Here is a 25,383-nt window from a genome sequence, read left to right as displayed (position 1 = left end):
AAGATTAATTTTCAGCAGTCATTACTCCAGTCTTTAGTGTCACATGATCCTTCAGGCATTATATTAATATGCTGATTTGCTGCTCACAGAAACATTTCTTATTATTATCAATATTGAAAACAGTTTTCCTGCTTAGTATTTTTGTGGAAACCACAGGATTTTAACAGGATTCTTTGAAGAATAAAATACAAAAGAACAGCATTTATTTGAAATAGAAATCATTTGTCACATTATAAATGTCTTTACAGTCTCTTTTGATCAATTTAATGTGTACTTGCTAAATAAAAGTATAGTATAAGAATAAAAGTATAACAAAAAAATGATAAGTATTAATAATTCTAACCTTAAACTTTTCAATGGGGTAGTGTAAATATTACTGATTCGTGTCTCCTACTGTTTGTTACATGTGCTTCAGCCAGACTCTGGCACAGCTAAGCAATGACGGAATATGTGGGTAGGAAGAAAACTTATTTGGCCATCCTGTATTTCGGAAATCTGGAATATAGTTAATATTTATAGAGTGAATGTGAAAAACAGCTGATGATTCAGGAAAACACTGAAAATTCAACCGTGACTAAGAAAACACCACACGGATGTGAGGGGCTCACAACATTATCAAACTGATGTGGGATCACAATGACTATTTTAGTAAATCCTGTCCCACGTACTCTTTTTTTCAGGCTGTGTCATCATAGAGTTCTCAGAGGGGTGGAGGACTGCCCTCTTTTAGTCTCCCGGCCTGGTCTTTTATGTCCTCCGGTGACAGAGCGAGCTCCCATACATCAGCTTGAGCTGTCTGTGCCTCTGTTGTGACAAGAATGAAGGGGTTTCATTTGTAGCCTGGCCAATGTTTGCTCACAGGGCAGCCAGGGGAGAAAAGGAGGGGCCAGACTCAGCATGGTACACCTTTAACGGGTGTCCTCACTGCGACTGCAGCCTCGAAGGGATGGCCACACTGGACCTAATTGTTTATTTTCAGAGCATTAAAGGTGCCCTAGAATCAAAAATTTAATTTACCTTGGCATAGTTGAATAATAAGAGTTCAGTACATGGAAAAGACATACACTGAGTTTCGAACTCGATTGCTTCCTCCTTCATACATAAATCTCATTTGTTTAAAAGACCTCCGAAAAACAGGCGAATCTCAACATAACACCGACTGTTACATAACAGTCGGGATCATTAATATGTAAGCCCCCAATATTTGTATATGCCAGCCCATGTTCAAGGCATTAGACAAGGGCAAAACGTCTGGATCTGTGCACAGCTGAATCATCAGACTAGGTAAGCAAGCAAGAACAATAGCGAAAAATGGCAGATGGAGCGCACGATTTAAAGGGGCCGCAGCCTGAATCGGTGCATAGTTAATGATGCCCCAAAATTTAAATGTAAAAGTTAAATTTTTTTTTTTTAAAATCCATGGGGTATTTTAAGCTGAAACTTCACAGACACATTCAGGGGACACCTTAGACTTATATTACATCTTGTAAAAACTGGTTCTAGGGCACCTTTAATGAAACACCCCTACCAAGAGTGGAATAGGGCTTATTGTCAGTGAGTGTTGGGAGCTGATGGATTGACACAATCTTTATTATCTTAATGGAGTTATGCTGAAGATCGGGGTGGGCAGGTCTGTGCATCTTACTCATCAAATGAGGTTTTTATCATGTTCATTCATCAGAAGCAACTGCATAGTGCCCGAAAATTTGTTCATCTGCCATATAATGGCTTTGCATCATTCATGTAAATGCAACTGTTCTTAGGTCAAATTCAAATAATTAATCAATTTAGCAGTATTAAGGAGGGATATCTTATGTTTTTTTTATATTGTTCTACAATTTTGTTCTACAATCAACACTGATGATAATAAGAAACGGTTTTGAGCACCAAATTAGCATTTTAGAATGTTTTCTGCTAAAAATATCATATTTTCCATCACAGGAATAAATTACAATAAATTATTTATTCTCTATATTATGTTACAAATGTATTAAAGTCATACAGGTTTAGATCAGCATGATGACCGGCTTTTACATTTTGGAGTGAACAATTACTTTAAATTAAATGGTGTCATTTGTGCGGGCCTTACTTGTCATCTATGACGGAGACATGGTTGGATGGAATTCCCAGAACTGCACAGCTGTCAAGCAGTTCCCTTTTGCGTTGGACTCCTTGATTGTTGTAATTGCCTGAGCATTGCAGAAACATCTTATGTCTCTTTTACAATATACAATCATAGTAAATACTTCAGCATAAGTTCAGATTTCTTTATTTAATCAGTTCAACACAGAGTTGTTGAAAACTATATTTTTAAACAGCATGCATTTGGAAGGCAAAAGTTATAAAGGTTCTGTTTTTTTATAAATAACCAAGAGCTTTCATTAGAATTGAAAAATATTCAGGTGACGGTTTTATTTACGGAATAGTAAACCTACCTGTTGACAAACATAACAAATAAACGGATGCTTGTGATTCAACAAGTTTTAAGATTGTAGGTGCAAAGAACATGCATTCGTCATCTGGATGTGCAGTGACTAACAGAGCTCGAGTCTCGTTGGCTGTCACGCGCGTCTTCTCATCCTCTGAGTTCCGTACGAGCGCGCCGGTCCTCTCTTGTGATGGACAAAAATGTGCGTTTCCAGTGGTGTATAAAGGGGTGGATATTTTATTTCGTAAAAGTGGCCATAACTGACTAAATCTGTAATACACAAACTTTACAGAAAAAATGTAAGCCACAAAGACCAATAAGATGGAAACGAAAACAAACATCTCGACCGCGCCATGAAAGAGTCCGTGTGGAACATCGTTTCCTGACTAATGGTTCCTATAGACCTGCAGATAGGATTGTTTAAATAAAAAGAACGGGTTATTGTAGGAAACTATAAAATTATTTCTGTTTCCAACCTATATACCTAATCTAACTCTGAAGTCCGAAAAAAGCACAACTGCACGTCAGATTAAATTATAGTTAATAAACGTCTTAGCTGGTATAATTTCAAAGGCGGAAGCATGTATAAAACAATTACTAATACGGGAATCAATTCGTTTCTAAAAGATGATTTTTAATAAAACACATCTTTCACTGTATTTCTGGTGTACAGCAATATACGGAGATTGAGGCTTGGGTGGGGTGAAGGCAGCCTGTGGGGAGAGTTTGAACGTCACACCGTTTCATCCTGTTTGCTTGAGAAAAACTCTTTCACTCCGTCTCTTCAGTCCTCAGGTGCACAAGAGCAGCACAAAATGCAAGCCACCGGGCATTCAACAAGAAGAAACGGGTACACTTGTGACGTATATTAATTTCTGGCGCAGAATCATAAGGAAAGCGACTCGAATTTTATATCCACGACTCATTGAGGACAAATAACAAGCCTGTGTTTGAAGTGTGTGTGAGTGCTCGCGCAGTCTCACTGCCGACGAATTACATTACCGCACAGACGCACATTTCAGCGCTTATTGGAGTGTCTTGAAGGACATGAGGTGAGTGTATAATTTAATGCGAATGTTTTGAGCGCTTTGTGGTGAATCATACGCAGGCTCGTGAGAACTGAGCGCGTATGTTCAAGATGGCGACGCAGTTTTGAATGCAAAGGTGCAACATTCAGCTAACGGCTGTTTCTCTTAGACTCTCTCTCGGCTCATTTTGCTCTATATATTGATTTCGGCCATCAAATGTGGTTGATTTACATCTCTGTATACTCGACATATTTAGATTTTGTTTGTGGTTTCCGGGTTAATGGCGTTCCTCGGATTAACTAATAGTAGCTTGCTGGCTAACGCCATTGGTGTGAGTTTATACCACAGCCAGGAGTTTACTGCTGAAAATCATTATTAAAGTCTGCTCTGTAATATATACACATGAGCTGAGACTTATCATACTTGTGGGTTTCCTAAAACGTTTTATAAGTCTCTTGCATGTAAAAGCCAGAGTAGTTTCTAAAATCATGAGAATAAGACAAGTGCTGAATGTGAAACCTGCTGTATTCAGTATGTGTCAATTTTGCTGCCTGGAAATTACATAAAGTTTGGACTTATGCACCTGTATACGTTTCACAACTGATGATGACAGATCTTTGCAACAGTCTGTTTAAAGATACATACTGTAATATTAACAGAGATATTCAAACTTGCTTATAAGTGTTGCATTATCTAACATAAGTTTGTTTACATAATATATTTATAAACACATATTTATACATATTTAATTATGTGTGTGTCCATATTTATATACAAAAACATAATATATATGCAAATATATATATAAGCTTTTATGTTAGATGCAATTAATCGATTTGGCAGCACAAAAAAATCAAAATATTAAGAAAATCACCTTTTAAAGTTGTCCAAATGAAGTCCTTAGCAACGCATATTACTTACAAAAATATTTTTTTATATATATTTATGGTAGAAAATTTACAAAATATCTTCATGGAACATGATCTCTACATAATATCTTAATGATTTTTGGCATAAAAGAAAAAATCGATAATTTTGACCCATACAATGTATTTTTGGCTATTGCTACCCGTATATACCCGTGCGACTTATGACTGGTTTTGTGGTCCAGGGTCACAAATGTACACACCCCTGTACATTTTATGTGCATAAGATCTCATTTTTTTTGCGCTCACAGGTTCATAATAAGACTATATATTGAAGGGGACGTACCTTCCAACACACTTTTTAAAATACTACTTTCAACCACTAACCTCTCATGACTGGTTAGTGGAGTGTTTAAAGGTACTCTGATGAGATTGAGTGCAACATGTATTAGTCACTTTCCAATATTTTGTTGTTGGTGTGTGTCAACTTTTAGCATGTCTAAATGTCGATTAGCACCCAGAAACCCTGCGAATACGTTTTCAAAAAAACATTTTTTCAGACCTGTCAGTTAGGGTGCAGAATACATACACTGGTATAAAGGCAGAAGTTAATAGTGAGCATGTTTATAACCGCAGAATGTGATAAAAGTAGATTCACACTTGGATGTAACACAGCCCATACCTTGTACTTTTCTGTTCAAGGTGACAGACTTAGTGCTTTGAAAAATCATGCTGTTTTGAACTGTAAATCTAAAGATGACTTCCTAAGCAATTCAGGTGGATCCAGCACACCTCTCTGTCTCTCTCTCTCTCTCTCTCTCTTGACCCTGCAGCAGAACGCAGCTCTTTTTGTTGCACCACTTGCAGCTTAATTAGGCTTGCCATCAGGAGAGATACAATGTGCCTGTGAAGAGTGCCAGGCCAGACCCCCCCACCCCCACCCCCGTTCTCATTGCTGTTGCCTAATATGCTGGCTGAGGGACGGTGGAGTGGAACACAGGACGTGTAACTGTTGTGCTGCCGTGTCTGTGGCCAAGCGTGGCACAGTAATGCTAGTGAGTGAGCAAGCACCGGAAAATACTCAGAGGCAAGCTGCCACGTTGACTGAGTTTTGGAGGGTTTTTTTCCCATTGTATCATTTAAATATTGTCTCACTATTCCCTTATGACAAAATTGTTGATTTACTTTAACAATGTTATTATCAGTTAACTGATTATCATATGATGGGTCAACACTTGGTGGTTTGTTTTGTTGCAGAGCAGTGTCTGTGACGGCCGTTGTGGTTTAAGGCATTGTTTCTCAAGATGTTCAAGGACTGCAGATCTATATGAGGTGCATAGATGCCAAGGAGTAGGAATGTGACAGTGAGAATTTTCCCACCGTTTAATCAACGTGACAACACCGATAATACCGGTGTCACTGGGGGGTGGGGCCTCCACCTCTTTTTTTTTAAATTGCTTATTTATGCCGTTGTGGCCTTGTGCAGCAGTATGCATTTTACTTTCACTTTGACAATTGCTTGAATGGTGGGTTATTATTCTTACTGAAAAACACAACAAAACCATACAACAACAAACTCATTTATATTAAACCCAGAGCGTTTATTAACAAAACAAATAAGAATGCACCATGATAGGCCTAATATAAAACAATAAATAGGCCAACTTACACAACATTTATATAAAAAAACTGAAAATCAAACCATGGAAACTGTGGAACCAAATAAATAAGGAGCAGAATGCTTAAGTTCTTTAGTCGAGCAGTGAGTAATTCTTTCTCTTTGATTAAAGCCGCTGTCCGTAAGATTTGCCTCTTAGTTGCCATCTCTGTTTGAAACTTGCATTTGCAGTTAAATGCATAATTATTATCTTTACGTGCATTGTGCATCGGCACAGCTCCTCAGCGCAGATGAATCTAATGTTTGCTGTCTGTCACCATACTGGTGTGGATACTGAACTTCGGAATCACAGATTGTAGTCTTGAAGTTTGACCAAAGTAGGAATTTTCACCGGAAAATGTCATCTGAACAAGTAACATGTCTGCCACTTTTGATCTGAACAACTGAGGGAAAAGCATTAGCCTACAATAAATCGTGCTACCAATGGTGATCAAATCTAGCGATTGCTTAGCTCATATCGCATCAAACCGTGCAAATTATTATTGTTGTTATACTTTGTTCTCAAATTGTTAATGTTAACAACATAAGCATTGGGTATTTAGTGTGTATTAGCGTTACCTGTAGATTTCAGTTTCTGTAGCCACTCTGCAGTCCGACGTCTTTTGCTTGTCTTTTTGATCACGGCTGAATCTCCAGTTGTCACTGATGATTGTCATTTGGACTTTTCTGGCTTACAATCCGCCATCAAAATAAGTTTAATTATTTCAGCTGCTGTGAGAAAAGGCTATAAATGATCCGCTACCAGCAGCATCCTATATGCATAGTCTAGCTGGAACTCATTTCTTTCTGTTTCCGTGACGTAATGATGCAAAGACAAATGGCTGCATGCTCGAATTTCCCGCGGAAATCCACCAGTATTGGTTTATTATAAAACTTTATTACAAGCTTACTGTTGTGAATCGGGCTGAGGTAAGGAGATTTTGAGTTAAAGAGTTTTGAACGCTGGCTGCTTATATACTTGCTCAAATTTATTTTGGATAATTTTTACCAAAAAAAGTTACTGACTGCAGCTTTAACATTAAAGGACAAATAAACTTTTCCTGATAATTTACTCACCCCCATGTCATCCAAGATGTTCATGTCTTTCTTTCGTCAGTCGAAAAGAAATTAAGGTTTTTGAGGAAAACATTCCAGGATTTTTCTCCATATAGTGGGTTTCAATGGCTACCAACAGGTTGAAGGTCCAAATTACAGTTTCAGTGCAGCTTCAAAGGGCTTTAAACGATACCAGACGAGGAATAAGCTTTATAAACACTTTATTTTTATTTTTTTAAAGAAAACAAATGGCTTTCAAATTAGTTATTGACCATTAATGTGTGTTGAGTTAGTAAATAGAATTTAAACAGTCAAAAAAAAGGAATACATTTTTATTTTATTTTTTTATTTAAATAATAAATGAAAGAATCTAGAGCCTCCTCCCAAGTCTCATAAAAAAATCATCCTAGTCGCCTCTTGTTGTGTACTACTACTTCACTGTTTTTGCTAATTTCTTTTGTTTATTGCAATCCAAAACTCTCTAACCTGCCATGCACCGTATCTCTCCCTTCAAATCCTTTCTTCCCGCTCTCCCGGTAAGCTACCGTCATTTGCTGACAAAAAAGAAATTACCATAAAAAGCCATATATTGCTAAAAAGTGCATGTTGTCTACTCTCAGCCGCAACAATATTGATAGTGAAATTGGTTGAAGAGTTACAATAACATAACCACAGCTTGGTTTGATGTGTCAGCGATGACATAGCCGGCATAGGGTTAAAGGGATATTTGTTCTAAATCTGTATGACTTTCTTCTGTGGAACACAAAAGATATTTATAAGATCTTTGGAGTCCAAACAACATAGATCCAACTGAAAGTCAGGTTAGTAACAACATGAGGGTGAGATGATTTCAATTTCATTTTGTGGGTGAACTGTCTCTTTAAGATTGGCCAGCAGAGAAACTCCCTCTGGAAGAGGTTGCCATTTCATGCTGATCTAAGTTGATCCTCCTCTTCCCAAAAGTAATCTTGACCATCAGAACTGTTTTTTGGATCATTGTTAATGTTAAGATTTAATAATCTTCCCCAGCACAAATAGATGTATACCTTTCAGTATTATTTTTAAAGAGTTTTGAATATTTCCTTGACAAATCAAATCATGTCTAGAGTGGTGGTTTAGTTATTCTTTATATTAATTTATCTCTATAGTGGTGTTGATGGGGCCAAATGACATCAGTGTAGCAGATGTTTCTGACAAATCCTGGATTTTGCAGGTTGTGGGAGTGTCATGCTCTCTGTCTGCTCTCTTGCGCTGAATATTTAGCTTTTACAGTGTTTCAGTGTCAGGTTTAATTTGTAAATGAGGTGTCAATGTTTGATGTTTTGTGAATGCTGCCTCTGTGCCTGTTTATATTATTCTCTTTATGGATGGGAAAGTCGTGGACCAAAAGAAATAGACCACACCGATTATGTGCACCAATTATGTCTTTGTGCAATATATTCAAAGTCATTTGAAGCCATTCCATAGCTTAATGTGAGGGACAGAAGAATATTTACATCGTTAAATTAAAGTTCACAGAAGCTCGCTTTCCCTTAGCTCAACTTCAGCTGTCAGTCATTTTCCATTCAGTATTCAAACAGCGCGCCTCGTCTGGTTACGACAGTCAGCATGGTAAAACTCTCTGCAATATGATTCCCGTTATAATGCATGATCTGTAGATAAAAGGCTATGGTTTTGCATAAAATTACTTTATTTTGCTGGAGTTTATTGCTGTTTCTAAATGACGTTGTACTCGCTACCGGGTGTTTGTTAGATCTCACAGCACAAGGACTATGAATAAGCTTCAAACGTACAATAAAGTAATTTAAAACTGTGAAGAAACAAATGATCAATAAACTGTTGGACAGAAATACACTAGGATTTGTGCACTCGACATTTCTTCTTTTTGTAACTTGAACTTTTCAATGCTCACTGCGCACTGTGATTCTATGTTGCTTTTAAGGGATAGTTCACCCAAAAATGAAAACTCTATCATTAATTACTCACCCTCATGTCGTTCCACACCTGTAAGACCTTCGTTCATCTTCAGAACACAAATTAAGATATTTGCAATGAAATCCGAGAGGTACTTGACTCCTCCCATATGCAATATAACCACCACACAAAAGTACTAAAGACATTGTTAAATCAGTCGATGTGACTGCAGTGGTTCAACCTTATTTTTAAGAAGTGACGAGAATACTTTTTATATGCGCAAAAACAAAACAAAAATAACGACTTTATTCAACAATATCTTTTCTTCGGTGTCATTCTTAAACGTTGTTTACGTCCAGCGCTTCCAGGTTCTATGTCAGAACGCCGACTCGTTATTGGCCGGCTTCTGCATCAGCATCACGTACATGCGTTGTGCTGCTCATGTGAACAGTGTCAGCCAATACTGAGCCAGTGTTCGGACGTGAACACGGATGCCTTCACTGTGCTTATTGTGTCAACTGCGTAAGGATAATGAAAGGCGAGAGAAGAGATTGTTGAATAAAGTCATTATTTTGTTTTGTTTTTGTGCACAAATAGTATTCTCATAGCTTCATAAAATTAAGGTTGAACCACTGCAATCACTTCGACTGATTTAACAATGTCTTCAGTACCTTTCTGGACCTTGTTGATTATACATTGCTGTCTAATTTGTGTTCTAAAGATGAACTAAGGTCTTACGGGTGTGGAACGACTTGAGGGTGAGTAATAAATGACATAATTTTCATTTTTGGGTAAACCCTTTAAGCACTTCATTCTGCACCCAGGATGCACATATGCATTTTGTGCTGCTCTGTTTTGAAGCATTTTATATACTCATGGTTTTGGGCACTGAAAAATGATCAAATACTATCATTATCAAGTCTTTTTCTGTTGTATCTATCATATGATGGTGCCCCATTAAAAAAACTGCACAATACATTTAAAATAAGCATCTTTTAATTGTATATTATTTGTATATAGGCTAATTCTTTACATTTATATATAACAATAAAAATTGTTGAATGTAGGCCTGCATAATTAATCGCAATTAAATCACGCCATTTGGCAAAGGCTGCAATTATTTCATGCGTAGCTTGTCAGAGCTGTACGGCTCTGTGATCAGTAGTAAATGCTTCTCCATCTGAAAGCTAGAGGGTGCTCTCGCGCAGAAACTGCAAATATGCCCTGCCGCAGAAGTAGATAACACACGTCATTCCAGGAAATCCCTATGGGCATCATACTATCACTGTAGCTGAATAAACAGAAGATTGAAACGCTTTGATTAAACATGACTAATAAGCACGCCTTATTCTGTGTAAGAATCATCTCACAGAAGGATGCTGAACTGTCGTTATGAAGTGAGTTTGCTGTAAAAACATGTTATTAAATGATATATTTTGTTGGACAAGATGTTAATAAATGCTTCTCATGTCTGGAAAGATGTCTGACGCGTGTTGCTTTTTCAAATGCACATTATAAGCAACTCAAACTCGCAGTGCTTTCAAATGAATTTGCATTTGGAGCCATACTTCATTGAGAAGCACACATAAAAAAATAATCGCAGCCTTTGCGATTTCATAATCGCACTAAGCCAAATCGTTCAAGCGTGATTTCAATGTTAGTTTTCTAAACGTGCAGCCCTAGTTGAATTTATGAATAATTAATGTATTTTATAAGAATACAAATAGTATTTTTTTTTTTTTAGTAACATGTTTAGGTTTTATAAAATTACTCTGCACCAAAGATTTTTTTCAAGAATTACTTTTTGCTGCTGAATTACTCCCACTTAATATTTTTTTTTGTCATAGCTTATATTATTAATATGTTGTTTTTCTGTATAATGAAGTAGTGTGCATTTAGTGGATTCTAGATTGTGTTTAACAGTTAAAAAAAGTGACCGTTAGTTCCTACTCTATATTTCAGGGGTTCACAAAGTCTACATTCAAAGGTCCAAATGTGAATTTTCATCAATGTTAAATGTCCGGAACAATTGGTTATTAAAAAACTATGCATAACATGCATAACAAATCAACGCAAACCACATTTTTTGAAAAAATAAAGTTCCATTTGCATTCAAAAAACATTAATAACAAATACAAAAGTGGCAAAACCATTAATTTAAGTGTCAGCATTTTTTTATGAACAAAACACAACATGAGGTAGGTAAAAGCTGCTTTTCCACTGTCAGGCTGAACGGTTCTCTGCATAACCGTTCCATTCTGTGCCGATCCTGGCCAGCTGGTACGGTTACGGTTTCATTTTCGACTGTGGCACTGATAACGGCTGGCCTTTGGAATGTAATACAAAAGCGACTGTCGTTGCCTTGGTAACACAACAGTTTATTGATGATATGAGATGTAAATAACGACCGTGTAATGGAGAAGAATCGGATATTTCTTTTAATTTTATTATTAATTTGTGTTTACATCACTCAAATATAGCGCAACCAGCTACAAATTAGTGCTCTTGAAATACGAAATGGAGGCAGCTCAAGATTGAATTCCCTCCGGATCCGGACCGCAGTCCAGGCTTTGAGATCCCTCGCCCTATATAATCCCCTTTTCTGTGATTGGCCAGTTTGTTTTGATTGTTTCAGTTATTTACTGAATTGAATACATTTCTTTAATATTTAAAGGTGTTAACTGTAACCTTACACCGCGTGTCTACACTGGACGTGAGTGGCATGATGCGACGCGTCAAAAGACAATAGAACCCATTATAATCAGGGATATTGTCTACACCGGGTGCGGCGTGGCGCGATGCGTCAAATTCGTCCTGACAGTAAATGGATTCCCCGTTCTGTTTCTGACATAGTCCGAATGCTTTCCAATGGTGGCCTTGTCTCATTCTGTGTAGACAGCTTTTAGCTATTGCGGTGTGATGCAATAAAATTCGCACCTGGTGTAGATACGGTGTTACACTGCAAAATGATAACTTACAAAGTTTTAAACTCATCACAATTATTTGATTAATGAAGCACACAAAAATATGACACTAAAACAGACAATTAATCGTCAGCCAAATTTCATAATCGTGACAGGCCTAGGTCGAATTTATGGCATGAATGGATGCAATTAAATGGAGGAGCAGGTTGAACCTGATGAAAGAGAGACAAAAGGTATAAAAGTGAAGTGTGGACATATCAAATAATAGGTCTGCTGTATCTCCTCCTGATTAGGCTGTGCTATTGTTCAGGCTCTGACAGATAAGCATTATGAAGTGTGTATGGAAAATCCCATCTGCTAACGTTCTGAACGGAGGAGTAATCAGCCAGCTCCAGTCATGGAGATTCATGCTGACTGATTTGGGTATGCAAACAGACTCTCGTGTTGGTACATGGGGCAGAGCTTATTAGTGTGTACTGAAGTGTGACCTGTGATCTCTGATAACCAAATAAATGCCCTTGACCTTTTGACCTGATATGAAAAGGTCTTAACTGAACACATTTATTTCAGGGTTATACAAAAAATGTGCTCTTGCTTTACTAATATTTAAGTAAAATGGTAATACTTGCACCTGTATGGAACAGTCCAGCATTTGCTCTGATGATAATGCATTGGTTTGAATGGAGGAATAGAAGTGTTTGTGGGGTCACCGGAATAGCCTAACTATTATTGGGTTTACAGTTTGTCTATTATAATGGAAAGATTGTGGACTGAAACCACTGAAGCCTTTGGTTGCATCTTCTGTTGTTGCATTTTGCTGGTACGTGTCAGGTGTCAGGAGAGATACTGTCCAGCCACAGATAGCACCGGCATTGAGCCTAAGGTCAACAGGTGTGCTTTCACAAGACATTACATCAAGAGACAGCACTGAGTCAGCGAATGCTGTGCACACGTCCATGTTACCCTTAGATTACATTGTGCATTATTCTACCTTTTTGTTTAACAGAAGAAAAAAAAAAAAACATAAAAATGAGCCATCCTTTAGTTTCTGTGCATTTTTACATGCATTAATACATATGACATCTGGTGTACCAGTGCTTTGGCAACAAGTCAAGTCACCTTTATTTTTACAGCGCTTTAAACAATAGAAGTTTTTTTTCCAAGCAGCCTTACAATAACAAACAGGAAAGTAGCAAAATTAATGATGCAAACTTCATCAAATATAAGACAAGTTCAAACAAGTTTCAAATTATTTCTGTTTATTTGGATAGGGACAGACATAATATAGATAAAACTGAGACAACAGCCATCCAATGCAAGTGTCATAGTGCTTGTAGCCGAAGCTAATTTGCAAAACGTGCACCTTGAAGGGCTTTTATAGACTATAACTACAACAACAACAGCAAAAAACAAACGGACTAAAAAAAACTAAACATGAATTAGGGCTGGGTGGTATATATTGAGTTTGTACAATATATCAATATATTTTTTATAAATGATATGGAGTGAGGCAATACATTTTTTTTTTTTTTTTTATCGATTATACAGTAATTTGTAGAGATGCTCCGATCAGCATTTTTGGGGCCGATCACCGATTACCGATCACCAAGATCATGATCTGCCGATTGCCGATCACTGCCGATCACAGAATGGCAGGGGAATGGGAATCTTTTATCTACAATCTAGCAGAGTTTGCACCATTTGTAGAAAAGAAACTAACTCTAAATTAACTGTATTGAGAAAAAAACCTTAGTTTTGGATCTGATATAGTTGAGGAACCAACTATATCAGATCCAAAAAAATAAAATAATGTAAGCTACTGTGCCATCCTTCCTAAATAACAAAGCAGAGAAACAAGGAGGCCAAGCAGATAGTTACCAACCAAATGAATTCCATAATTCTGAACGTGATATCTTCGTACTATCCTTGCTGTATGGTTCACGTCGTTTAAATGCATCACTCAAGCCTCGTTTACACTGCACGCGTGTGCGGTGCAGCTACCGGAGCTGATACGCGGCCACTCTAGTCAATGCTCGTGTTTACAATGCTAGTGAGAAGCGTTTCAATTCGACAGACACCTCTCATTTACAAACTACAAATTACTTGATGATTAAACTAGTTTTAAATTGGATGAAACAGCCTTAACATTCCCAACAAGACTGATGAGGAAAACAGGAGAAACGTGCCATGAATGAAGACACAAGACTTTTAAATCCCAAAATCACCACCCTTAAAACATTTACCATGAATGAACTGAAGTAAATTACCATGGTTTGTGGAAATGTTGAATATTTATGTTGAAAACTATGTTATAGCCATATATATTGTAATCTATTTATTAGGTGGGTAGGGGAATATATTATTCATGTCTTTTAAGGTGTAGTTTGTACCTGTGTTTAGTTTTTTTTTTAATAGCCCTATATAACATATCATAATATAATATCATTTGACAGTGGTAGTGAGAAGCCATGTATGGTTTTACCTGTAGTTACCAAGTCTCACTGAGAGAATATTTTCATTTAAGAACCCCCCCAACAATAAAAACAACTGCAGATAGGCAGAGCCATGGAGCATTGAGTCATTCTTGAAAAGACAGATGCCACTTGGTGCAGTCATTTTCGTTGATGTGCTTTGTGTCGACATATTGACATCATTAGAAATCTTGTGGGCTTGATAAGATTTGAAACATTTTTTGTTGGTTTTAGTATGCCAGCGCTTTTTCTGGAAAACCAAGCAGAACATTTGTATGGCAAACCTTCCTGTAAAACAAAGTATGTTTTGTCAATAGGCCTCACACTGTGATCCGAGACCTTTTAAAAATTTGCTCGCTCATGTAAAGAGTTTGTACCGAAGAATCCATCACAATTTTTTTTTCTCTTGAAATATTCTTATATTTTTTCCCCCTTCTCTCTCTTCCACAGGTGGTTTGACAGCACAATCATGCCGTCGTTGAGGCCGTGATTGAGTAGCAGTGCTCTAGGCCCCGTCTGAGCCTCCGGCACCCCACCAGGCAGCCACAGCATGTCCAGTTCGGGCTTTCCCCCCAGCCAGGGGTCCTTCAGCAGCGAGCAGAGCCGTTACCCACCACACTCCGTGCAGTACACCTTCAGCTCCACACGCCACCCGACGGTCAGTACCACAAACACCTTTGCTTACACCGCCCGTTACACTGCCAACAAACTACATAATGAGAATGGTACTGAAGTAGAAATGTAAAAGTAACTTTCCTGTTCCTGAATCGATTCTGCTTTGGACTTATCTTGTTTAATTTTGCATGTACAGTGCAGATCCTGAACCACAGGACTAATAGCACCACCAGTTCTCTCAGAGCAGGCCTAATATACTGCTGCAAACAGCTATTACATGTCCTTCGTTTAACAAGAAAGGTGTTTTGTAAAATTTATAAACAGGAAACAAGCATGATGGGGTTTATACGTCCTCTGTTTATCCCTAAATGTCAATACCAGTAGGATGTTAATACCAACAACCCATGTGTTTTAAACCCACATTAGTTAGACATGTACTTGCAGGGCTCAATGCTAAGGTTTTTTTTTTCTACTGGCCCAGTTGGGTCGGGTCGGGACAGTGGTTCAAATTTGTACTTTTTCAATTTAAATTTTCACTGTTTACCTCCTTTCTCCTAACAGCCAGCCCTAACCTACTTAATTGTTCACCTCTGTATAACAAGTGCTGCATCATGGGGCGTTCAAACGTACAGCAGTTTTATTGCTAGAGAATTGATGTATTATTGGTTGTAATGGGAGTTTCTACTGCTGAATGATCTTACATTATTGATTGGCTGCATAACTGCCCATAAATTTTGAAAATCTGCATTTCTGGTGTTCCACCTTATGAGCAGAGTCTGCCTTCGAGTCAATTAAACAAGTTGTTTGTAAAACGAATCCCAAGCCGTTTCATTGACATCACAACGAAACATTAGCATATTGCCCGCCCATTTATTGCGTGCGTAGACGCCAGGGAAAATAAATTTTTTCAACAATACCGCAGCAGTACAATCTTTTGGTGTGTTCCCATCATTTTACTGAGGACTGCTTCTCAAACCTCTGGGAGTTTAATGCAGGATTCACAAAACGCTTGGTCTTAAAATATGGATCAATGCCCAGTTTATTTGGACCAGCTTGCTCCTCTCAGTGTTTCCCACAATCTCAAAATTAAACGAATTAGGCCTGTCGTGATATTTAAATGACCAATTGATAATTACACTCTTTTATACGGAAAAAAGTCATAGAGCAAGAAATAGACTAGCACCAATTAAGTTTTTGTGTACTATATTCAGTCATCTGAAACCATTCCATAGCTTCATGTTAGGGATGGAAGAATATGTACATCGTTAAATTTAAGTTCACGGAAACTTGTCTTCTCTCCGCTGCAGCTGTCAATCATTCTCTGTTCAGCACTCAAACAGCGCGTCGTGTTCGGTAACGACAGTCTGTATGGTAAAACTCTCCAATATGATATATTCCCATTATAATTTGCATAAAATTTTATTTTGACTATCTTGCTGGAGTTTATTGCTGTTTCTGAATGATGTCATCATACTGGCTACTGGGTGTCTGTTAGATTGCACAACTCAAGGACTATGAATTGGTGTCACGCACAATAACTGGAATTTAAAAGTGAGAAGAGTCATGATTCAATAAACTGTTAGATGCAGATATACACGGACTCTCTCTGTGCCGTGAACTTTTCAATGCGCAGAGCAGCTGTGCGCTGTGACTACGTATTGCTTTAAGCACATCATTCTATGCCTGGAATGCGCAAAAGCGTTTTGTGCTGCTGTTTTGAAGCGTTTCATATTAGCATGGTTTTGCACAATGAATCCCGGACCCCAGGCCCCCCTAGAGGGACCGATGTTCACCCACCACAGTCTCAAAAATCCTGTGGGAAACACTGCCTCTGAATCTCAGCCTATAAGTATGATTAATAATTGATGTTTATATTTTCTAGCGATCGTTCAAAATTCGTCGTTTTGTATGTTATGTTGTGTAATGTACACCTTAGTCTGTATGTCTCCTGCTAACAGCTAACTCATATTTCTGTAATTCTGCTATTCAGATGTGTGTCCAGTATTGTCTAAAAATGTGGCATTTAATGCAGCTTGTCTGTCTTATTACTTGGAGTAATGATCAAGGATGGAGCATGACTTTTGTTTATAAAGTGTAATGCATTATCGGCTATTTATGTTTGTGCTCAGCTTACATAGCTGTGGGCCCGGTTCGCTTACATAACTGTAAAACAAACTGTTTTTCTCCCCTGCATTTTTATTATTACAGTAGAGTGGAGCTCTATCTGTATTGTAATAGGATGTTAAGATGCTAGTCCATGCTAACTAGTTGAAGTATTCTCTCTGTAAACAGTAAACACCCATTGTAATGTCAAACAATAATATAGCCATTTTTTACTCTGTTAATAGTTATGACGAAAAAGTCTGTGTACACATCTGGCCTAAATGTTTGTTAGAGGTTTTCAGCTTTGCTTGGAATTCTGATACAGTTCCCACAGGTGCACTTACATAAAGTGTAACAGTGACGCTGCTATCACGTATTGTAAATAACAGAAACTAATGTGACGCTTACCATATAGAAACGTCCTACTCCAGTTGTGATTGAGAATCAGTTTATGGTTGATCGACTACTTCAGACGCTTCATCGTCGGACTCGGGCTCAAATTGATACAGTAAAATCGATGCCATCTTTTCTGTCCATACATTGTAAACAACGTCTTGCGAATTGATAGTTGTCATTCAGTTATTACAATGGGCGTGCGGTGTGCGCAGTAGGCCAATCACAAAGGATTGGGCCATCTGACCAATCATAGTTGCCAAAAGTCAGAGCCAGTCTGCAGATTTTGGGCAGTGGATTTTAATTTTTAATCAGGCACTGAATAGAGTACTTATTAAGAGTTCTTTCAGCACTGAAATAGTTTGGGGCGACTTGATTTAAAGGTAGGGTAGGCACTTCCGGAGTGGTTAGCAATAGCAAGCTAGCTTTGAAAGCATGAGATCCCACCCTCCCTTCAGAGCACCCTCCAAAGCCACACCTCCTCCAAAACACATGAACCCAACACACACAACAGAGTTTGCAAAATGTCACTATACGAGAGACTGCGTTAAATTACGTCATGTCTCAAAGCACATAACATTACAATAATAATGAACGTAAACAACTTACAAAGCTCTTACTTGTACTACCTGACTGCTGCAGATTCATTTCGGCGTTGATCGTGTTGACACAGAAACGCATAAATCTGAGCCTGATGACGTGAACAGCTCCGGGTAGAACATTACTGGTTACCATCTCATAGTTACGGCTGTGACATGGCGTGAACACAGCATATTGGCACTCTTTGTTGTTGTTTTTTCAGGAGGAAATGTAAAGGGTTTTGCTGTTTGTTTTTGGCACTTGTTGACTGTGTCTACAACTCTGCATAGCCTTACGTAGGGGTGGACGATATGACCAAAATCTTATATCGCGATATGAGTAATTTTATATTGCGATAATAATATATATCATGGGAGTAATTTTTGCTATAAATAAGGTTGACATCAATTTTTCATACCATTGGAATTTCATAATTCTTATCACCATTTTCAAAATAGTTAAAAAAATGAATACTAGTCTAAAAAAACTCAAGCTTACTGAATACAAATAAACTGATAAAGAAAGAGCAAAGAAAACAAACTACAATAGAAAAAAGACACATGAAATAGAACTGAAAAACTTCAAGCACTAAAAATATTACATAAAATGTGTGAAGTAATCATCAAATGTATAAAAACAATGCATAGTCTTTACTGTGTAAAAGAAATATACATTTATTCTTATTAAAGTTATGAAAGTAAGCAGGGATTTTCTCTTTTTTGTTGTTTGATTAGCATTAATAATGACAGCAGGTAAATTTGGATGCTGTCCCTTTTCTCAACTGTACCTTCAGTCCTCAGTTCAATTCTCACACGCTGTAGCGGCTTCATTTCGTTTGTCTCTCTAAGCGCACGCACTGCATTTCAATGGTTTAAAACCACTTGTTTAGAAACTGCAATGTTTAAAAATGCATGCAAACGATAAGCTTTTGTGACAGCGCAGCACAGCAACGTCACGTGAGAGTAACCGCGATAGAGACGATAGACCAAAATCTCTACCTGTTGACAAATTTCTACTGGTTAATCTTGTCTACCGGTGTATATCGCCCACCCCTAGCCTTATGGAATGCGCTGGTGACGTGTGATGTCTGTGTGAGCAGGGTGCACAGAGGTATGGAAATACATATGTTGACAAGCAGGTAGGACATTTTTTTGGTCCTGAGACTTCCACAGAAGATATGTGTACATGTTTTAATATTAAGACCACTTCTATTATTGATTGCTATCAGCATGTGAAGAGAGTTTAAACCTGTATAACAAAAAGTGTTTATAAAACAAATTGCCTACTATGGACCAATGCATGGACCAGTAAAGAGTGGAACATTGATTTTACATTAACTTCTCCTTCATCTTTCTTATACTCAGTAACAGTATCTCTCAGGATATACTGACCAATTTTGCTTCAATATCTTCACACCTATTGGTAGTGGTTGCATCGTGTCAAATCGTGTCAAAGCAAGTCTGCTAATTTGCATAACAAGTAAACGCATTGCTAATTGTTTCTACTGCTCATGTCTCTGGAAATTACCAACTCTCATTGTAAAGGAATGACTTCTAGTTTTTAATCTGCAAATTGCTTTTAAGCTTAGTTTCTCTATTTCCCCAACAATCCCCCTCTGTCTCAGATGAAAGGAGGGCAGAAATGGCTGGGCCTCAACGTTACAAATCAATTTGGGTATCACTGTAGTACATTCCTTAGAGCTAGAGAAGCAGAAATAAACAGACCCCAGCTGTTCTTTCTCGTTTTTGGCACTTTTTCTCTTTTTTTATTCACATTACTCAATTATTTACACATTTCCTGTTTGCAGACATGGACATGACCATGTTTGTTCTGAGGTTGTTAGCAGTTTAGATGCATCTCTTGGACAGATGGTCACAAAGTGTGAGTGTCTTCTTGAGGAAATCTGATGTCTGTCTATTTCAGTGAGGTGACCTCATACCAGCAGATCTTGCAGTAATCCTGCTGTACCGCAGCCAATTCAGACAACTGTGATTGCATTGTCACCATTTAGCTGTACAAAACTGTCTGATATCAGTATTCATTTTATGACATTAAACTGTGGCCATGTTTTTCATTTGTTCTGACAACATCCTAATGAGAGCTCTCTGAAACGGAGAGTTTCAAAAAATACAAAAATGCTAAGAAATGAGTCTGATCATTGTGCGATTGACAAGAGCATAGCCCGTCAGGGATTCCATAAGACCAACTAGTCTTTCAGAGAACCCATGACTGGTTAGTTTTGTTTGTAGAATTGCTCTGAATAATTGTGATGCAGGAGCGCTATAACACTTAGTGCCACTTTCATGGAATTAATTCTTTTAACTTGATGTTGTTAATGAATGTCTTTTGCCCTGATTTTGCCTGGTTCTTTTTAACTGAACTTTAGTCAGAGATTAAACTAGCTTCAAGAAATGACTCACACATGGCAGCTTCGGTTGCTGAGTTGCTCTCAGTCCTGCTCTGCTAGTGTCTGTGGTTTTCGAGTGGTATGATGATGATGGTTGGGTATTGTTTGAATTTTAGCAATTCTGATTCTGCTTATTGATTCTGATTCTTATTAATTCCCAGTTTCAATTCCAATAAGATAAAAAAAAAAAATTTAATAATTTTTTCTGCAAAATATTCTGTTGGAGCAATAATAAAATAAGAAAAAATAAAGAAATTAGCAATAGCATATATAAATACAACTTAACAAAATTCAACTACAGAAATTGAACTCTAATGAATCAATTGTAAAATAACACTGCATTGTTTTTCTTTTTTTAAATAAAATATAGATTAATCCTTAAACACAGACAGCTGCAGGTATTTAAGGCTGCTGTAGACCAAATGCATGGATCTAATGTTATATTACACATGCATTTTCTTTCTCAACTTTTACTTAAAACTTAAGAAAAAACAACAACTTGGTTTATGAGGAAATTTTGACATAATTGTGTATTTGTGCATTCAAGCGCAAGAAGGCGGCAAAGAGAACTTAGTTCAGTATTCGCGAACTATATGAAGTGGCTTTTTGTGTGCAGCAGAGAAAATGGCATGCAAGCCCCAAATTAAGTTCTCTTTTACATCATCTTGCGTTTGAATGGTGTAAAAACACATTAAAATGAGCACACAGGAATCGATAAGCAGAATCGAAATATGCATGTCTTATCGAATCCACGGTTCTTGGAAATTTGGAAACGGTTCTAAAATGGACCCAAGCCGTAATGATGAATTGAGAGTGAATATGATCATCTCATCTATAGCAGTGAATGTGTTAAAAACAGATTTATGTGTGTGTTTTTATAATGGCATGTTTTACTAGAATGTACACTGAAAGAACATTTGTGAAGGAGCAGAGATATGCATGTGTGTGTCGTTCAGTGGAGATGGGTGTGTTCCTGACTTTCTGGGGGGCTGACTTGTCACAATGAGTTTTTTTTTTTTTTTCATCTCTTTATCCCTTTCTTTCTTTCACATTCATACACACTCTTTGTCTTTCTGCCCACATGTCTTGAAGGCTTCTGAGCCCTCATCCATGGGTTTTTGTTTTGCCCTGTGTTTCTTATCTGATGTGTGTGTCTGTGTTTGTTTAGGAGTTCACAGTTCCCGACTACCGCAGCCCCCTGCAGGACCAGCAGCGCCGCAGACCTTCACTACTGTCTGAATTCCACCCTGGGACTGAGAGGTGATAAAACCGCCCCTACCCCCTTTTTCCATCTTGAGATATAATTCTATGCTCGTTTTATTTCTACATGATTTAAAGATAACATATGATGAATGTGTGAGCAGAGTACAGATATTAATCAATAATATCATATCAACAGATTTTACACTCTCCCACTCCAATAAATCCAGATGGATAAAATCTGTCCTGCCATGCATGATTTCCTTCTGAATAATTTTTTTGGAAACAACTTGGAAATATTATGCAGAGCTGACAGCATTATCACATTTCAGTTGATGATTAATAAAATTATTGCATTTAACTATTTAGTTGTATATTTATGTCACTCATTTATTTTCACTGACAAATGTATGATATCCTTTCCTAGCCTAAATATTGCATATATAAAACATTTCTATTAATAAATATTGCAGGTAGAATGACATAAATGTAATATTTTAAATGTTTTGCATTTTGTATAAAATTGAGCATTAGTAACAAGAATATTACTATAAAATAGCAATGTATTACTGTCCTAATTTCTTTTGCTAAACCCTTAAGCCTTTTGAGTTTCTGTGTGTAGCTGAAAGCTGGAAAGCTGGTCGATATGTGTTTGGAATATAATGCACAAATAATTGTTTTTACATCAAATAATTGTGATAAAGCTAGTATTGTGAAGATTCAACTGTTTTGTGTTGTTTTCAGTAATACTGTTTGGTTCTGAGGTTTTTGAAGCATAATAATTGTAATTAGAATCATCTACATTGTCTCCTGCAGGCCGCCGGAGCGCAGACATGGTTATGAGCAGCAGTTTCATGCCGTACCAGGTCAGCAGGATCAGGAAAATCTTGAGGCCAAGCGTCCCCGCATTGAAAACGTATCTGAAACACACTTTACAAGAGCTCAGCCCACCGGCATCGTACTGGCCCCTCCACATGCCATACAGGACACCATCAGGGCCTCTGGAGAGGTCAAGAAGGTGATTTAATGTACATACATACCAGAAGAATACCAGTGTGAGAGATTTAAACATTTCCCTTTTCCATAAAACAAACAGGTTTCAGTTTTTATTTCATTTGTAGCTGCACTATTGTGGCCAGATTGGCTGTTACAGTTGTTTGAATGCTTATACTTATTCTTGTGCTCCCTCTCCTTTTCCGTTTTGTTTTCTGGGACAGGAAACCCAGTTTAGTGTGAAGGTGGAGGCCTCATCCCCAGGTGGAGTTCCACAGGTGGGTGAAGATGCGGACACGTCGCCCTCCAAACTCTCTAAAGAGGAGTTGATTCAGAGCATGGACCGTGTTGACCGTGAGATTGCCAAGGTCGAGCAGCAGATTTTCAAACTGAAAAAGAAACAGGTGTGTAGCCTCACTTAACACAGATGAGAGAGTCTTTCAATGCTGCTACAGCTCAAGAACTATTTGCTTTCAGCTCTGCTATTGTTAATTTTGTAAATAAAGAGCTTATGACCATTTCAGGCATTATTTATGTGATGACAAGATTTGTTTGTTTAAATCACAACCAAAACTGCTGACCTTTTCACTCTCTCCCTGCATGTCCCAGGGTTGAGCTTCATGTTATTGGAAAGTTTCCTTACACTGATGCTCACTACCAGTAGTGGGTTGTTTTTTTTTGTTAAGTCTTTATCCATAAGCCTTGTGGGAAATGTTGCCCTTTTTGAGAGGCTTGTCACAACTCCTTTGTCTGTGCCAACTATTCTTTCTATTTGATGGCAATGCCAAATCCTTCAGGACTGCATCATGATAATCCCAGAAGCAGCAAGTGTACACATTCATTCCTCACTCTGTTTTCTAAAATATCTGATTGTAGAGACACTAGGATGCTGGTTGTTTGAAGGTACTTTCCCTTCTGTTCTGGCATGATGACGAAAACTGTGACACAAAAACCAATAAACTGTTACTCATTTCCTCATTAAGACTGGAAGTCAAAGTCTCAGTCTGACTAAAATAATTTTTTTTCCACTAGACTTTTCTTTTTCGTACGCAGCAACCACTTGATCTTCAGTTTGTTTTGTTTGATCGCTCATGTTTAGGAGATGAAATAAGTCTCACTTCAGCAGCAATTTAATTAAACAATGCAGTTTCAGAAGGAATGTCACAGGGGAAATATTTTGAGGATGTGTATGAATGCAATATTTCACCTCTGCACATCGTTAAGAAAGTTTTATTGTGTCTGGTGTAGTCATGCATCCCTCTGATTAGTGGTGCTTGCTGAGGCAAGTATCACTATTATTATTGCGCATACCCAAGTGTTTAACTTTGCTGTGTAAACTTGTCCCACACTATTTGTACTATGGACATGAATGATGCTTCAGTTTTTATGCTAAAACAGAGAGATGTGTTGTTAATTTTCTAAGCAGTAAGACTTGCGTTAAAGAAGTCGAGCCAGGGAACAGAGTCATTAAGACTTTGGAGTGAGTTATATTTTGTGTGTGTATGTTTATATGCTTGTTTCAGGCTTCAGATTTAAGGTATATTGTCATGTTTGTTGTCTCTTAGCAACAACTGGAGGAGGAGGCAGCAAAGCCAATAGAGCCAGAAAAGCCAGTGACGCCGCCCCCTGTGGAACACAAACATCGCAGCATCGTCCAGATCATTTATGATGAGAACCGGGTACGAACACATTTTTATACATTGTGTGTGAGAGAAAGAGTGGGTGAAAGACACCAAGAAGCCTAGAGGGTTGTGCTCTTTACAGATCATATATTTAAGTGTTGTTAGAGTGTGCTTAAACAGTGAGCAATTACTTTCCTGAGAGTGTTTTTTTTTTTTTTTCTTTACATTTTGTTGTTGACCGTGTAATGTGACTTAAAGGTGCCCTAGAATTAAACATTTAATTTTCCTCAGCATAGTTAAATAACAAGAGTTCAGTACATGGAAATGACATACAGTGAGTCTCAAACTCCATTGTTTCCTCCTGCTTATATAAATCTCATTTGTTTAAGAGGTCTTCTCTGAAGAACAGGTGAATCTCAACATAACACAGACTGTTACGTAACAGTCGGGGTGTACGCCCCCAGTATTTACATATGCCAGCTCATGTTCAAAGGCATTACACAAGGGCAGCCAGTATTAACGTCTGGATCTGTGCACAGCTGAATCATCAGACTAAGTAAGCAAGCAAGGACAATAGTGAAAAATGCGTGAGCGTGAGCATTTAAAAGGCCAGCAGCCCTGAATCGGTGCATAGTTAATGATGCCCCAAAATAGGCAGTTAAAAAAATTAATAAAAAAAAAATCTATGGGGTATTTTAAGCTGAAACTTCACAGACACATTCAGGGGACACCTTAGACTTATATTACATTTTGTAAAAAAACGTTCGATGGCACCTTTAACTCAAAGCTTGAACTATGACGGTCTTGCATAATCTTCATAAAACTTGAATATGGTCTTGTAAGATGTCACTTCTGTTATGATGAAAGCTTTTTTTGTTTCTGCCTGTTTATTGACGTCTGATCAGCCAAGACATGTGGTTGGTGGCATAAACTGCTTAGACTAGTCTTACAAGTTAGTCATCTCATTTTTTTTTTTTTTTTTTCCAAGACACAAAAAGGTAGACTGATCTAATTTGAATCTGAAAAGTAAGAAAAACTTGGTGGCTATGTTTATGCAGCTGGCCACAGTGATGTCTTGTGATTTTGTAATTTCATACAATTTTAAATTGTATTTATGTGTTGTATTT

The 25,383-nt window shown here is 37.6% G+C and overlaps 2 protein-coding genes across 14 annotated transcripts in view; one reads left to right on the top strand and one right to left on the bottom strand.

Moving 5' to 3' along the window:
• Positions 1 to 2,769, bottom strand: part of pigl (phosphatidylinositol glycan anchor biosynthesis, class L) — a 32,945-nt gene extending 30,176 nt beyond the window's left edge. Inside the window, exons 1-2 of the mRNA XM_067407912.1 lie at positions 2,436 to 2,769; positions 2,090 to 2,189 (exon numbers count right to left, since the gene is read on the bottom strand). Coding sequence (XP_067264013.1) covers positions 2,090 to 2,189; positions 2,436 to 2,769 — 434 coding nt within the window. The remainder of the gene's footprint in view (positions 1 to 2,089; positions 2,190 to 2,435) is intronic.
• A 387-nt stretch (positions 2,770 to 3,156) lies between these two features.
• ncor1 (nuclear receptor corepressor 1) overlaps positions 3,157 to 25,383 on the top strand; it is a 97,794-nt gene continuing 75,567 nt past the window's right edge. For 8 of the 13 annotated variants that reach the window (XM_067407373.1, XM_067407369.1, XM_067407365.1 and 5 more), the window contains exons 1-6: positions 3,158 to 3,480; positions 14,795 to 15,002; positions 21,610 to 21,701; positions 22,458 to 22,659; positions 22,859 to 23,038; positions 24,200 to 24,313. In XM_067407373.1, the coding sequence (XP_067263474.1) occupies positions 14,895 to 15,002; positions 21,610 to 21,701; positions 22,458 to 22,659; positions 22,859 to 23,038; positions 24,200 to 24,313 (696 nt within the window). In that variant the 5' untranslated portion in view covers positions 3,158 to 3,480; positions 14,795 to 14,894. Of the gene's footprint in view, positions 3,481 to 14,794; positions 15,003 to 21,609; positions 21,702 to 22,457; positions 22,660 to 22,858; positions 23,039 to 24,199; positions 24,314 to 25,383 lie in introns of all 13 variants that reach the window. The other 5 variants (XM_067407367.1, XM_067407360.1, XM_067407359.1 and 2 more) reach the window with 3 other exon arrangements.

Source organism: Chanodichthys erythropterus, chromosome 13 (assembly GCF_024489055.1).
Source record: "Chanodichthys erythropterus isolate Z2021 chromosome 13, ASM2448905v1, whole genome shotgun sequence".
Classification (NCBI taxonomy): Eukaryota; Metazoa; Chordata; class Actinopteri; order Cypriniformes; family Xenocyprididae; genus Chanodichthys; species Chanodichthys erythropterus.
This window is presented reverse-complemented; position numbering and strand designations above follow the sequence as displayed.